Raw genomic sequence first — 10,789 nt, 5'->3', positions numbered from 1 at the left:
TATTTAACTGCAGCAGGTCATAAAACTGACCTTGCATATCATTATGCAAGTTTTTCAAATGTTCAGTAAACAAGGTCGTCATCGTGCAGATTACTGTTAATTGATTCCAAACAGGGAAATTCTAATAATACACAGCATACAATATTTATTTCCTAGAGCTGTACTTTCCCCAGAAAAGCAGCAATCGCTCCTTTGGAGGATATGAGGTCAAAGTCTTCTTGAAGCTGTTTGTCAGATATATTTTATCAAATTTTTCTGATAAATAAAATATATCGCATTTAGCTGCAACCATTTGTGGAGTGGAAGTGCAGTTGTACTTTTAGCTGGAATCATTTGTTGGCTGCGATTGTTGTTAGCCAGGAATGAAACAATAATATACCAAAGTACAAAAAAAAATGACGCAGACAGTTTGATAACCATATCATGTTCGTGTGAATTACAAAGCATTCAATTTCTCCATTTTGATTACAGAATTCATGAAATATGTGATCTTGTAAATAATATTACAATATTAAGGGGATCGTGCAGATGTGCTCTTGATTGTTTCACAAGTAGGTGTTACTGGTGTTATCACACAGTGTATAGAAAATACCATTTATTCAACAGGCAACAAAATCTCTGTATCTGCCAATCATGGGCGGAACACAGTCATTAGCACAAACTCTCACATTTCCCAGGGGAATATTATGTTCCTCGAAATAAGTTATAGTGCCTTTGAAAATTTGTTTTGCCTTTAGTATCTGTTTTAAGATGTCTGGTAAAATGAATTTCCTCTCTGAATTCATTACACCCCACCACCACCACCACCAAAAAAAAAACGATTATATGCCAATACTATAGCTTTACTGTCTCTCAGGGTAGATTCATCAGGTTGAAGAAGAAATTTCTTTACTTGCAGTTTGGCTACAGGTTGCTTCTCTCCATCTTAGCCATTTCATTGACGCACAGTGACACTGATGAGTTGCTTAAAGGAATCTTACAAGTAATCTCAGTAGCATTTTGTTTCATAAATGATGACACTATGACAGATACCGCTGGCAAAATTAGTTTCACCAATATTATGGGGTTTCCCAATCTTTGCTATCATTTTAGAAATTTCATAGGATTCCAGTCAACCATTATGATTTTGTCACTTATTCTCCATTTTCCTTGCTTGGAATTCATTGTGCAGTTTTCTAAAATATTCTACTGGATTGTTTTAGTTGTCTTTGAACTTGGTCTCTGAAGGAATTCTGAGCTGGCTTGGCTGAGACATTGTTTTCCCTTCATTCTGTGCTGATAGAATACAGCCACAAGACAGATATTCAATGGAATATGGTCGGCATTTCCTCTTAGTCGGAGAAGCAGAATTTTTATTAAAGCACCCCGTATAACCCCTCGTAACTTTACTATTTTTTTTAATTTTCAGAAAATTTTTCTTCTACACATGGAAATTCAAAAGATTAGGCAAATAAAATTTTTGTATGGGATTTAGGCAATTTAGCTGTTGTTTTTAGCACATCGCACAGCCTCTTGATTTCTTCTTCATTTCTTTGTTACTATAGTGTATTGATATTCTTCAAGAATGGTCCACTGCTGGAATTTAAGCAAAACGTTCTGAGTTTCTGTATTTTAAACTCTGATTTTAAAAAAAAAATTGAAAAGAAGTAGGAAATTTTTAGGATTTATGTGGTTTTAAATAAGAATTTTTTTTTCTTTTTCCTTTTTATTTGGCAATAAGTATATGAATTCCAGTGCATAGAACACAAATTCACAAAACTTTTCTGAAAATTCCAAAAAATAAAAACCACGAGCACCTGCTACCTTCATTTCTACTCTCTGTTGTATTTTCTTTTAAATCGGAATTTTAAAATATAGATAGTCCGAATTTTTGACTCAAATCCACCCTTGGGTGCATCATCATTCCACTAAACGTGTTTATGGGGAGAAAAATATTGCAAAATATTAATACATGCCAGTGACAAAGAGACAAAGAATGTATCAGCTAAATCAACCTTAAATCACACACAATTTTTTTCATAATCATTTGAATTCTCATGTGTAGAAGACAAAACATAGAAAGAAGTTATATGCAATATTATATTTATCAGTAATGGATTAGAAGTTCCTTTTCTTAGAACGTATGATAAAATACCAGTTATAGAAGATATGGAAAAGTTCTTACCTCTGTCCTAAAAAACTGACTAACTCAGAGATCAGTCTTGCGAAAATACGTTGAAATCAACTTGTTGCTAAGAACTGAGATATTATTTCTTTTGTCTGTCTGTCTGTCTGTCTGTCTCTCTGTCTCTCTCTCAGAGCTGGGCATAAGTCCGTTAATCGTTAATTAACAAAGTTAATATTTTGGTTAACGATTTAACTTTTAAGTTAACTTTAAAAATCATTACCGAACTAATTAACTTCCGTTACATTTAGCTTCCACTAACCCCAAAATTTCAATAAAACCAGTAAACGTTTCTATTGTTTAATGATTGTCTTATCATATTTAATATTGTACGCGTCATTCAGTGAGCAAGTGTTGGTGGACTTGTTTGTCAAGTACAACACATCCGTCCCTTCCAGTGCTGCAGTTGAACGTTTATTTTCCATAGACAAAGACATCTTGAGTGTCAAGAGATCATCCTTGTCTGATGAAAATTTTAGTTTGCTAATTTTCAAGAAGGGCAACAAAATAGTGGAGAAGAGGAAAAGTTGAATCATGCATATATCATGTTTTCCAATTTTTAAAGAAAGTTTTTTTATGATCACCTTATCAGTAAACTTCTTTTAGTTTAATACTAATATTATGTTTCATTTGAGTTTTATTTTTTACCTTTTCTGGCTCTAAAACCCTTTAAAAACCTTAAAAAGGGCCAAAACTATGAAATCAGCCTTTTTTTAGGCCCTTTGAAATTTAAAACTATAAAATCAGGATTTTTAACTCTTAAGCAAAAAAAAACCAAAAAAACAAAAAACTATATAGTTTTTGGGTTCTAAAGCCCTCAAAAAGGCTGATTTTATAGTTTTGGCACTTTTAACCCTTTAGTGTTTAAAATGGCCAAAACCCGTTGTGAATTCTCATAGCTTTGAGATAATGTAAGGGCTTTTCTTCTAGAAAGTAGAGAACTGGGTGAAAAGCACAAATAACTGAGGAGGATGTCAACATAGAAAATATTGACTTCCATAAAGTGGAAAAAATAAATGGAAGGGAAAACGCTGGTAAATATTTCGGTGTCAATGGAAATAATTGTTATGTGGTAGTAGGGCATGCTAGAAATAACAGCCAAATCTTTTCTGGAAAAAGGAGCCATTTATGCATGATTTCAATGTCACATTCATTGAAAGCATGCAAAATAATTTGGAAAAGAAAAAAAAGGGCTCGCGAAACAAAACTCCCTTTGTGGGAAACTTCAAGGTCTCTACCATCCCTCCCACCTTTCTTTTCTGGAAAAAAAGTAGCTTGGGGTGAGTTTGACTTCATCCCGTCAAAAAACAGCTTCTAAGCAACTGGTTGTTTTAATGGCGGAAGAAAGAGGGGAATTCCATTAGAAAAAGTTTTAATCGATTTTCTCAGTATGTAGAGGGGGGGGGGCTAGGAAAAAAATACAAACTGCATTCCACTCTATGCACCCATCTCCACATGTGTGCCATTTTTCACACAAATTCATTCAGCCGTTTGGTTGTGAACCTCAAGACAAGAAAGAATACAACGATCGCCCATGTCCAATTTATATTATAGATATATATAGATTGGTAAACCATCCTGTTGCTAAGGCAACTTATTCCTTTCTGATTAAATTCAACTTTGAGGGTTCTTTATGTAATGCATTGGTAAGGCACCAAAGAATAGCTTGTTGAGAATTTGCTGAGCCTTGTTGATTGGCCAGTTGTAACCCAAAAGTTGCACATTAGTCTGTTAAAACACAAAGTGAAAAAAAGCAGCAACAGGTTTGGTTTCCTTGCTTTCCACATTTTAGCTGGAGTCATGGTGACTGGCATTGTGACAGGAGTACCACAACCCCAACGAAGCAATTGACCAATCACCATTGTCGTATAATGTGGTTCAAAACCAAGGGTTGGACACATAATCTACTTCATTTTCTTCTATCTTATATATTAAAAGGCAAGTTGTCTGTCTGTCTGTTGTGTGAACCACTTCTACTCCTACAATTTTCAACTGAATTTCACTAGATTGACATGTGTACTCTCTTTGACTTAGGACACTTTTTCTTATGATTTTTTCCTTGAAATTCCACACCCCCAACATAAATAGACTACTCTCAATTCACTTAGGATTTGAACCCACCACATCTATGCAATGGTATGTGTTTAATCTTATATATTAAAAGGCAAGTTGGCTGTCTGTTTCTGTGTGTATGTTGTGTGAACCACTTCTACTCCTACAATTTTCAACCGAATTTCACCAAATTTGACATGTGTCCTCTCTTTGACTTGGGACGCTTTTTCATATAATTTTTTCCTCAAAATTCTGCACTCCCAGCATAAATAGACTACTCTCAATTCGCCTAGGATTTGGCTTGAGCCAGTGAAAAAACGTGACATGCCCAACTGGAAAAAATCAATACTTTGTCAGCTGTGGCAAACTCTTATCGACTGCTTGCACAGTACTACCAGCAATCTTCATTTGCAAGCTACGATTTGCCTCTGTTTTCATATGAGTGCTTTTTTCCATATAATTATTCCAATTTAAACTAGCCACTTCAAAACTCTTACCCAAAATCAATTCGATCTGCTTGAAAAACATTTTTACAAACTACAGGTTACAATTTTTTGGGTGCTATACATTCACCGCTTTTTCCTTAGGACTTTTTCTGTTGTATAACTGATAATTTTCCACCATACCTCGACGCAAAAGTTCCAATATAGGTGGGCAAACAAATGCTGCAAAGAAAAGTAAACGCATGCATGCAAATGAATCTGCTGAAGACGCCGCCAGGAGGAACTCTCTCAATGCACTTAGGATGGCTTCAGTGCGAAGAAGGGAAAGTGAGGAGCGGCGTTGTGAATGGTTAGCACAACGAGCCGTCCAGAGCAATGAGCAATGTTCAGCACGCCGAACAAGAAATGCTTCCTCTACTACTACTGTATGAGCTGCAGCACAATGTGCAACATAAACTTGTTTTTAGGTGATTTCTGTAGTGTTTATGAGGTGGTCAAGTCACAGAGTCAGTAGAGCACCAGATAGGTTGATTTGTGGCAATCCTTCTGACTCTTTGCGATGCTGAAATCAATTTTGTCTTTGATCACTTTGGAGTCAATAAACAAAGTATTGGGGTCAATTCTTCTCAGCCTCTCACTTTTTCTTTCTGTTTCTCTCTCCCTCTTTTTAGAAGAAACCAGTTTTGGTCATTCTTGCAGAAGGATGGCCTTGACATCATCCTCCTCATTGTTTAATGTCCTCTTTCCATGATGGCATAGGTTGGATTGTTTGAAATGGAGCTGGCCAGGCTCCAGTTGTCTGTTGTGGCATGGTATCTACAGCTAGATGTCCTTCCTAATGCCAACCACTTAACAGAATGTGCTGGGTGCATTTTACATGCCACTGGCAAGGGTGTGTTGACACAACCCCAGCGTGGGAGTGTTTTTATGTTGCACCCACCCCTGAAAGGACAAGCTTTTTACTTAGCTTCACATGATTTTTCAAGTACAGCAAATCACCACATCTCCTGGTCCCTCCGGGTTTAAAAATACCCAAGACATGCCATTTCTGACCATAGTGCCCCATACAACCCTATCAAGGAATTGAGGGCCCAACACAAAGCTGTATTTATAAATTAGGTTCATCTGGTTGAGTTTGGTGGGTGAATGGTTGGGGTGTTCTTTTGTTGAATGTATTCTATATGATGTTGTGGCATTAATCAGGCTAATCAGATTGGTACTTTTGGTTGTTATTGTTGTTGTGGTCATTGTCATTGTTTGGAAAATGTGGACAAAATGCTCAGTGACATTTCATCCATCTTTATGTTCTGGGTTCTAATTCCACTGAGGTCAATTTCACCTTTCATCTCCTCAGGGTCAATAAAGTAAGTACCAGTTATACACTAGGGTTTATCTAATTGATTAACTCTCCCCCAAAGTTTCAAGCCTTGTGCCTATAGAAGAAAGAATTGTTTGGAAAATGTGTATTTAGATGAAGTTTGTCATACTAAATGGCATTTGTGTGGCTGTTTTATTGCAAAACATCTTTTTAAAGATTTTAAAGCTGGATTCGTTCAGAGGTGTGACTTTCAGATTTCATGGACATATGTTAGAACTCTGGTTTCTGTGAGTGAAATTAGCATTGTTCAATCAGGAATGCCATAACTTCTTTGCAGATATTCTCAAGACAAGACGATTTTAGCAAATGTATTCGTCTATTTTAAAAATGGGAGAACTTTTGAAAAACTTTGGCTGTTATTTGTAGCATATCTGGACTGTTTGAAGGCTATATGTATTTCAGGTTTACATCAGGCATGTAAAGTGGATGTTTATGATGTGGATAGCATTATATTGTTACATGGATGGTGAATAACTTGTATTTATCTAGCATTAAATCTTGGTTTTATTTTGCAGGAATATCTGCCACGAGTATGGAAGGAGAAGATGAGGGCAGAACGATATTGGTGTCAGGAATCCCAACTGATTTCCGTTTGGAAGCCATTCAGTCTTATTTTGAGAACAAGAGTAGATCAAGTGGAGGACCTATTAAAGGAAAGCCAGAACGGATCCAAGATTCTGAGGAAGTTATTATCACTTTTGAATCGGAAAAAGGTTAGAAGAAATATTCTTTATTTCATGAAATCATTTACAGACATCATCATTGTCATCATTTAATATCTGTTGTCCATGCTTGCATAGGTTGGACAATTTGCACATAATTACTGTGAACACATTAGATTAATATAAAGCAATGTTAAAAATCATCATCATCGTCATTTAACATTCATTTTCCATATTTGCTTGCATTGAATAGTTTGACAGGATCTGGTGAGCAGCATTGACCTCTGGGGTCAGCTTTGGCATGGTTTCTATTGCTCAGTGCCCTTCCTAATGCCAACCACTTTACAGAGTGGACTGGGGACAATTTTCCTGCCATCATTACTAGTGAGGTTGCCAAGTAATGTCCAAGACAGGAAAAAAAAAAAGGAAAAACACTCCTTCTACTAAATGGAGTGAGGAACCGAAAGGGTTATGTAGGGGTTATGCTAGGTATTGAAAGGCTAAAGTGTGATCAAGGAGGTACAATAGAGAAACTGTAGAGCAGTGTTCTATTCCAAGTTGTCACACCATTCTGTATCCGCTCATTAAAATTCTTTAGTCATCAACAATCTGGCAGTCATGGGTAGGCTTTTATAACGAAGAGGTCTCAAAACTGAAACGTGCTTGGAGTTGTCTCTCTGCTGCTAAATTCATTCCTTCACCTTAACCTGAAGGAATATCAAATGGCATATATATATATATTTATATATATATATATATATATATATATATCACCTGATCACGTGACCGACCAGGCTATCAGATGCTGCTACAAATCGGTGGTCACAATGCGCTTTGCATTGTTTTAGCCTTCAAATGACGCCACCCCGCTGGCTAAGTGAGCAGGCCAATATATATATATATATATATAAATATTTTTTTTTATTTATAAAAATTTAAATTTCAAGGTTATGTTCCTCTCGTTTCTTGGCATGGGTCTGTCACGAAGATAATGAGTCTCTCTTTTCATTAAGGGACTAATTTTAATTGAAATTTTGCAGTGCACTTCATTAAATGTTTTGACATATTCTGATATTCAAATATTCTACTCTTTATTGGAAAATAGGCTTACATATTGGTCTGCTCAGGATAAAGCTTTTTATTGGCAATTGTCTTTGTGAATGACTACTGTTTCCTCTAAGTACTGTATGTGCGTATACACATAAGTGTGTATATGTTTATCTGATCACACACACACACATCCTATGATGGCCACAGTTTCTCTCTTCCAAATATCAGTCACAAGGCTCTGGTCATCTTGAGGCTGTGGTAGAAGATACTTGCTCAATGTGCTGTTGAACTAGAGCCAGTTAATTGTACAGGGAACCTCATAATCCTTTCAGCTATCGAACAAAGGGGCCTCTAAGTGATGACTTGATCTGCTAGAAAAGGCAGTTAAATCTTCTTCATGTACCACCTAACATCATAAACAAGGAAGGACACTTGGACATGTTTATGACCAGAAAGTGTCTGACCTGGTTCTACACCAACACAACCATGCCCTCCACTCATTAATAATGACATTATATTCTCAATTTCTTCTGCTATTTTGATTTTCAGATGCAGAAAATGTTGTCCAAAGGAAGGTCCATAATGTAAGCAAACATAAACTTCATGTGGACTGGTATAAAAATCTAGTCTGGCAAGAAGATGCAGTGATTGTGTCAAATGGCCCCAAAGACATGTCGGAAAAAATGTTAATTGATTTTTTGGAAAAGACAGGAAAATTGGATATTGTATATGTTTCCCCTGGAAGAAAAGCTGGAACTTTTCTTGTGTATTGCCAAAATGAAATTGGTAAGTTTCTTCAAGTTTAATTTGTTTTGAAAAAGATTTCTTGAATTTTGTTTTGTTAATAGGATTGGTATATCTTTTGTGTTTTAATTGTTTTAGTCTAATGACTCAGGCCATGCTGGGGCACCACCTTGAAGATCTTTTTTAGTTAAATGAATCGACCCTAGTGGTTCTTAATTTTTAAAACCTAGAAACTTTTATCATTCCATTTTGCTGATCTGTTAAGTTACAGGAACATAAACACATTGACACCAGTCATCAAGCAGTAGCGGGTAACAAATAGACACAACGACACAAACACACACACACACACATACATACTGGGCTTCTTTCAGTTTCCATCTACCAAATTCACTCACAATGCCTTGGTTGAACTGAGGCTACAGTAGAAGATTCTCACCCAAAGTGCCACACAGTGGGACTGAACCCAGAACCATGTGGTTGGGAAGCAAACTTCTTAGCACACAGCCCTGTCTGCACCTATTTATATCTTTTATTTCTTCCCAGATTTTGCTTTTTGGTTTCTCACATTTATCAGGAAAGGAAGAAATTTGTCAGGAATGATGGTTATCAGGCAGGAAATCAGAAATATTAGAGATGATGTTTTATCAGTGAAACTGATTCCAGTATTTGACCGTTCCTTCAGTTTCTAAACATTGGAAAGAGGGAAAGTAAATGGAATATTTTACCATCTTTGTTTGATTGATAGAGGGAACTTGTTACAAATGTAATTTCTATCTAAAACAAAATGGAAAGAAAACTGAGTCTTTACCTTGTAAATGCATATTACTGAATAATAATACAAATATATAGTTTAATTCTAAAACAAAATATATTTTGTAAGTCTTGGGAGGGTCATTGTGCCAATGATAAACACATGCACAGGTCTGCCTGTCTTTTACTTTTGATTATAGTTTCAATATAAAACGAATATGTTGAGTAATGATACTCTCATAATATTGAACACATCAAACTAAAATTTTCAAATCAATAAAATTCTTCAAAGGACTTTCCACACAGGATTATATATTCGGTTGATGTGATTTTTTCTTTTGTCTGTTGTTTCACCTCTCCATTTTATTTACCTTTTCTCATTACAGACTCTGAAACATTTCTTCTTTCTTCTAGCACTTTCATCTTTATAATTCAGAGCATTCCTTAACTCTTTAGCATTCAGATTAATCTGTCAAGCTTTCTGCTTATTTATTCACATCATTTCGTATTAATCATGCATTATCTCATAGCTTTGGAATGTTGACGAGGTAATTGTTAATTTTTAGAATGATATTGTATGGTTGGTGTAAGAGGCCAGATATCATCATCATCATCATTGTTTAAAGTCCGCTTTCCATGCTGGTATGGGTTGGACGATTTTGACTGAAGGCTGGCAAACCAGATGGCTGCACCAGGCTCCAATCTTGATCTGGCAGAGTTTCTACAGCTGGATGCCCTTCCTAATGCCAGCCACTCCGATAGTGTAGTGGGTGCTTTTATGTGCCACCGGCACAGGTGCCAGTTAGGCAGTACTGGCAACCTCGCACAAATTTTTTTATACATGCCACCGGCACAGGTGCCAGTAAGGTGATGTTGGTAACGATCACGCTCGAATGGTGCCCTTTTACGTGCCACTGGCACAGAAGCCAGTTGGCTGCTCTGGCAACAATCACACTTGGATGGTGCTCTTGGCACCCTACTAGCACGGGCGCAAGTGCCAGTAAGGTGATGCTGGTAATGATCTGGTAACGATCACACTCGAATGGTGCCTTTTATGTGCCACTGGCACGGATGCCGGTTAGCCGCTCTGTCAATGATCACACTCGTATGGTGCTCTTTGCACCCTGCTAGTAGATATGGCCTGTTTAAATGTTCAGGGGTTAAACATTCTGCATTCTCATTTCTTTGCATTTCTTAACATCTTCTGGAGTCTTTATATTCTTCATCCTTACCCTGACTCATCTCAGTTCTCTGCACACCTTCTTTCTACCTGTGTTTCTATGCTGCTGTGTGTGCATGTGTGTGTTGTCCATTGCCTTACACCCTGTTGATGCTGTTAAAGTATTGTTTTGAACTGATGAACAGGGAGATGAGGCAAGGATTGCAGAGGACCAGTGTTCAAAGGAGAAAGAATCTGGTATAATTGAGGGGATGGAGTTGGATACAAGAAGGGTGACATGAGATGGAACAATGAGTGGATCAAAGAGCCTGAATGGCAATGGTATAAAATCAACCAGAGAGACGAAACAGGGGCCCTCATAGC

General features: G+C 36.8%; 1 protein-coding gene across 1 annotated transcript; it reads left to right on the top strand.

The window, feature by feature from the left end:
* The first annotated feature begins 4,286 nt into the window (after window positions 1-4,286).
* LOC115229699 lies at window positions 4,287-8,570 on the top strand. Its single transcript, XM_036499312.1, has 3 exons — window positions 4,287-4,300; window positions 6,553-6,750; window positions 8,299-8,570. Exons 2-3 carry the CDS (start codon window positions 6,570-6,572, stop codon window positions 8,553-8,555), a joined length of 438 nt encoding a protein of 145 aa, XP_036355205.1. The 5' UTR covers window positions 4,287-4,300; window positions 6,553-6,569; the 3' UTR covers window positions 8,556-8,570.
* Window positions 8,571-10,789: the final 2,219 nt, after the last annotated feature.

Source organism: Octopus sinensis, unplaced genomic scaffold (assembly GCF_006345805.1).
Source record: "Octopus sinensis unplaced genomic scaffold, ASM634580v1 Contig13566, whole genome shotgun sequence".
Lineage (NCBI taxonomy): Eukaryota > Metazoa > Mollusca > Cephalopoda > Octopoda > Octopodidae > Octopus > Octopus sinensis.
Note: the sequence above shows the minus strand (reverse complement) of the source record. Positions and strands in the feature narration are given on the sequence as shown.

Excerpts from the sequence above, each read along its gene's own strand:
- LOC115229699 (XM_036499312.1), top strand. The coding sequence starts at position 6,570 with ATGGAAGGAGAAGATGAGGGCAGAACGATATTGGTGTCAGGAATCCCA. Across the intron at positions 6,751-8,298 it reads CACTTTTGAATCGGAAAAAG|ATGCAGAAAATGTTGTCCAA; the intron begins GTTAGAAGAAAT and ends TTTGATTTTCAG.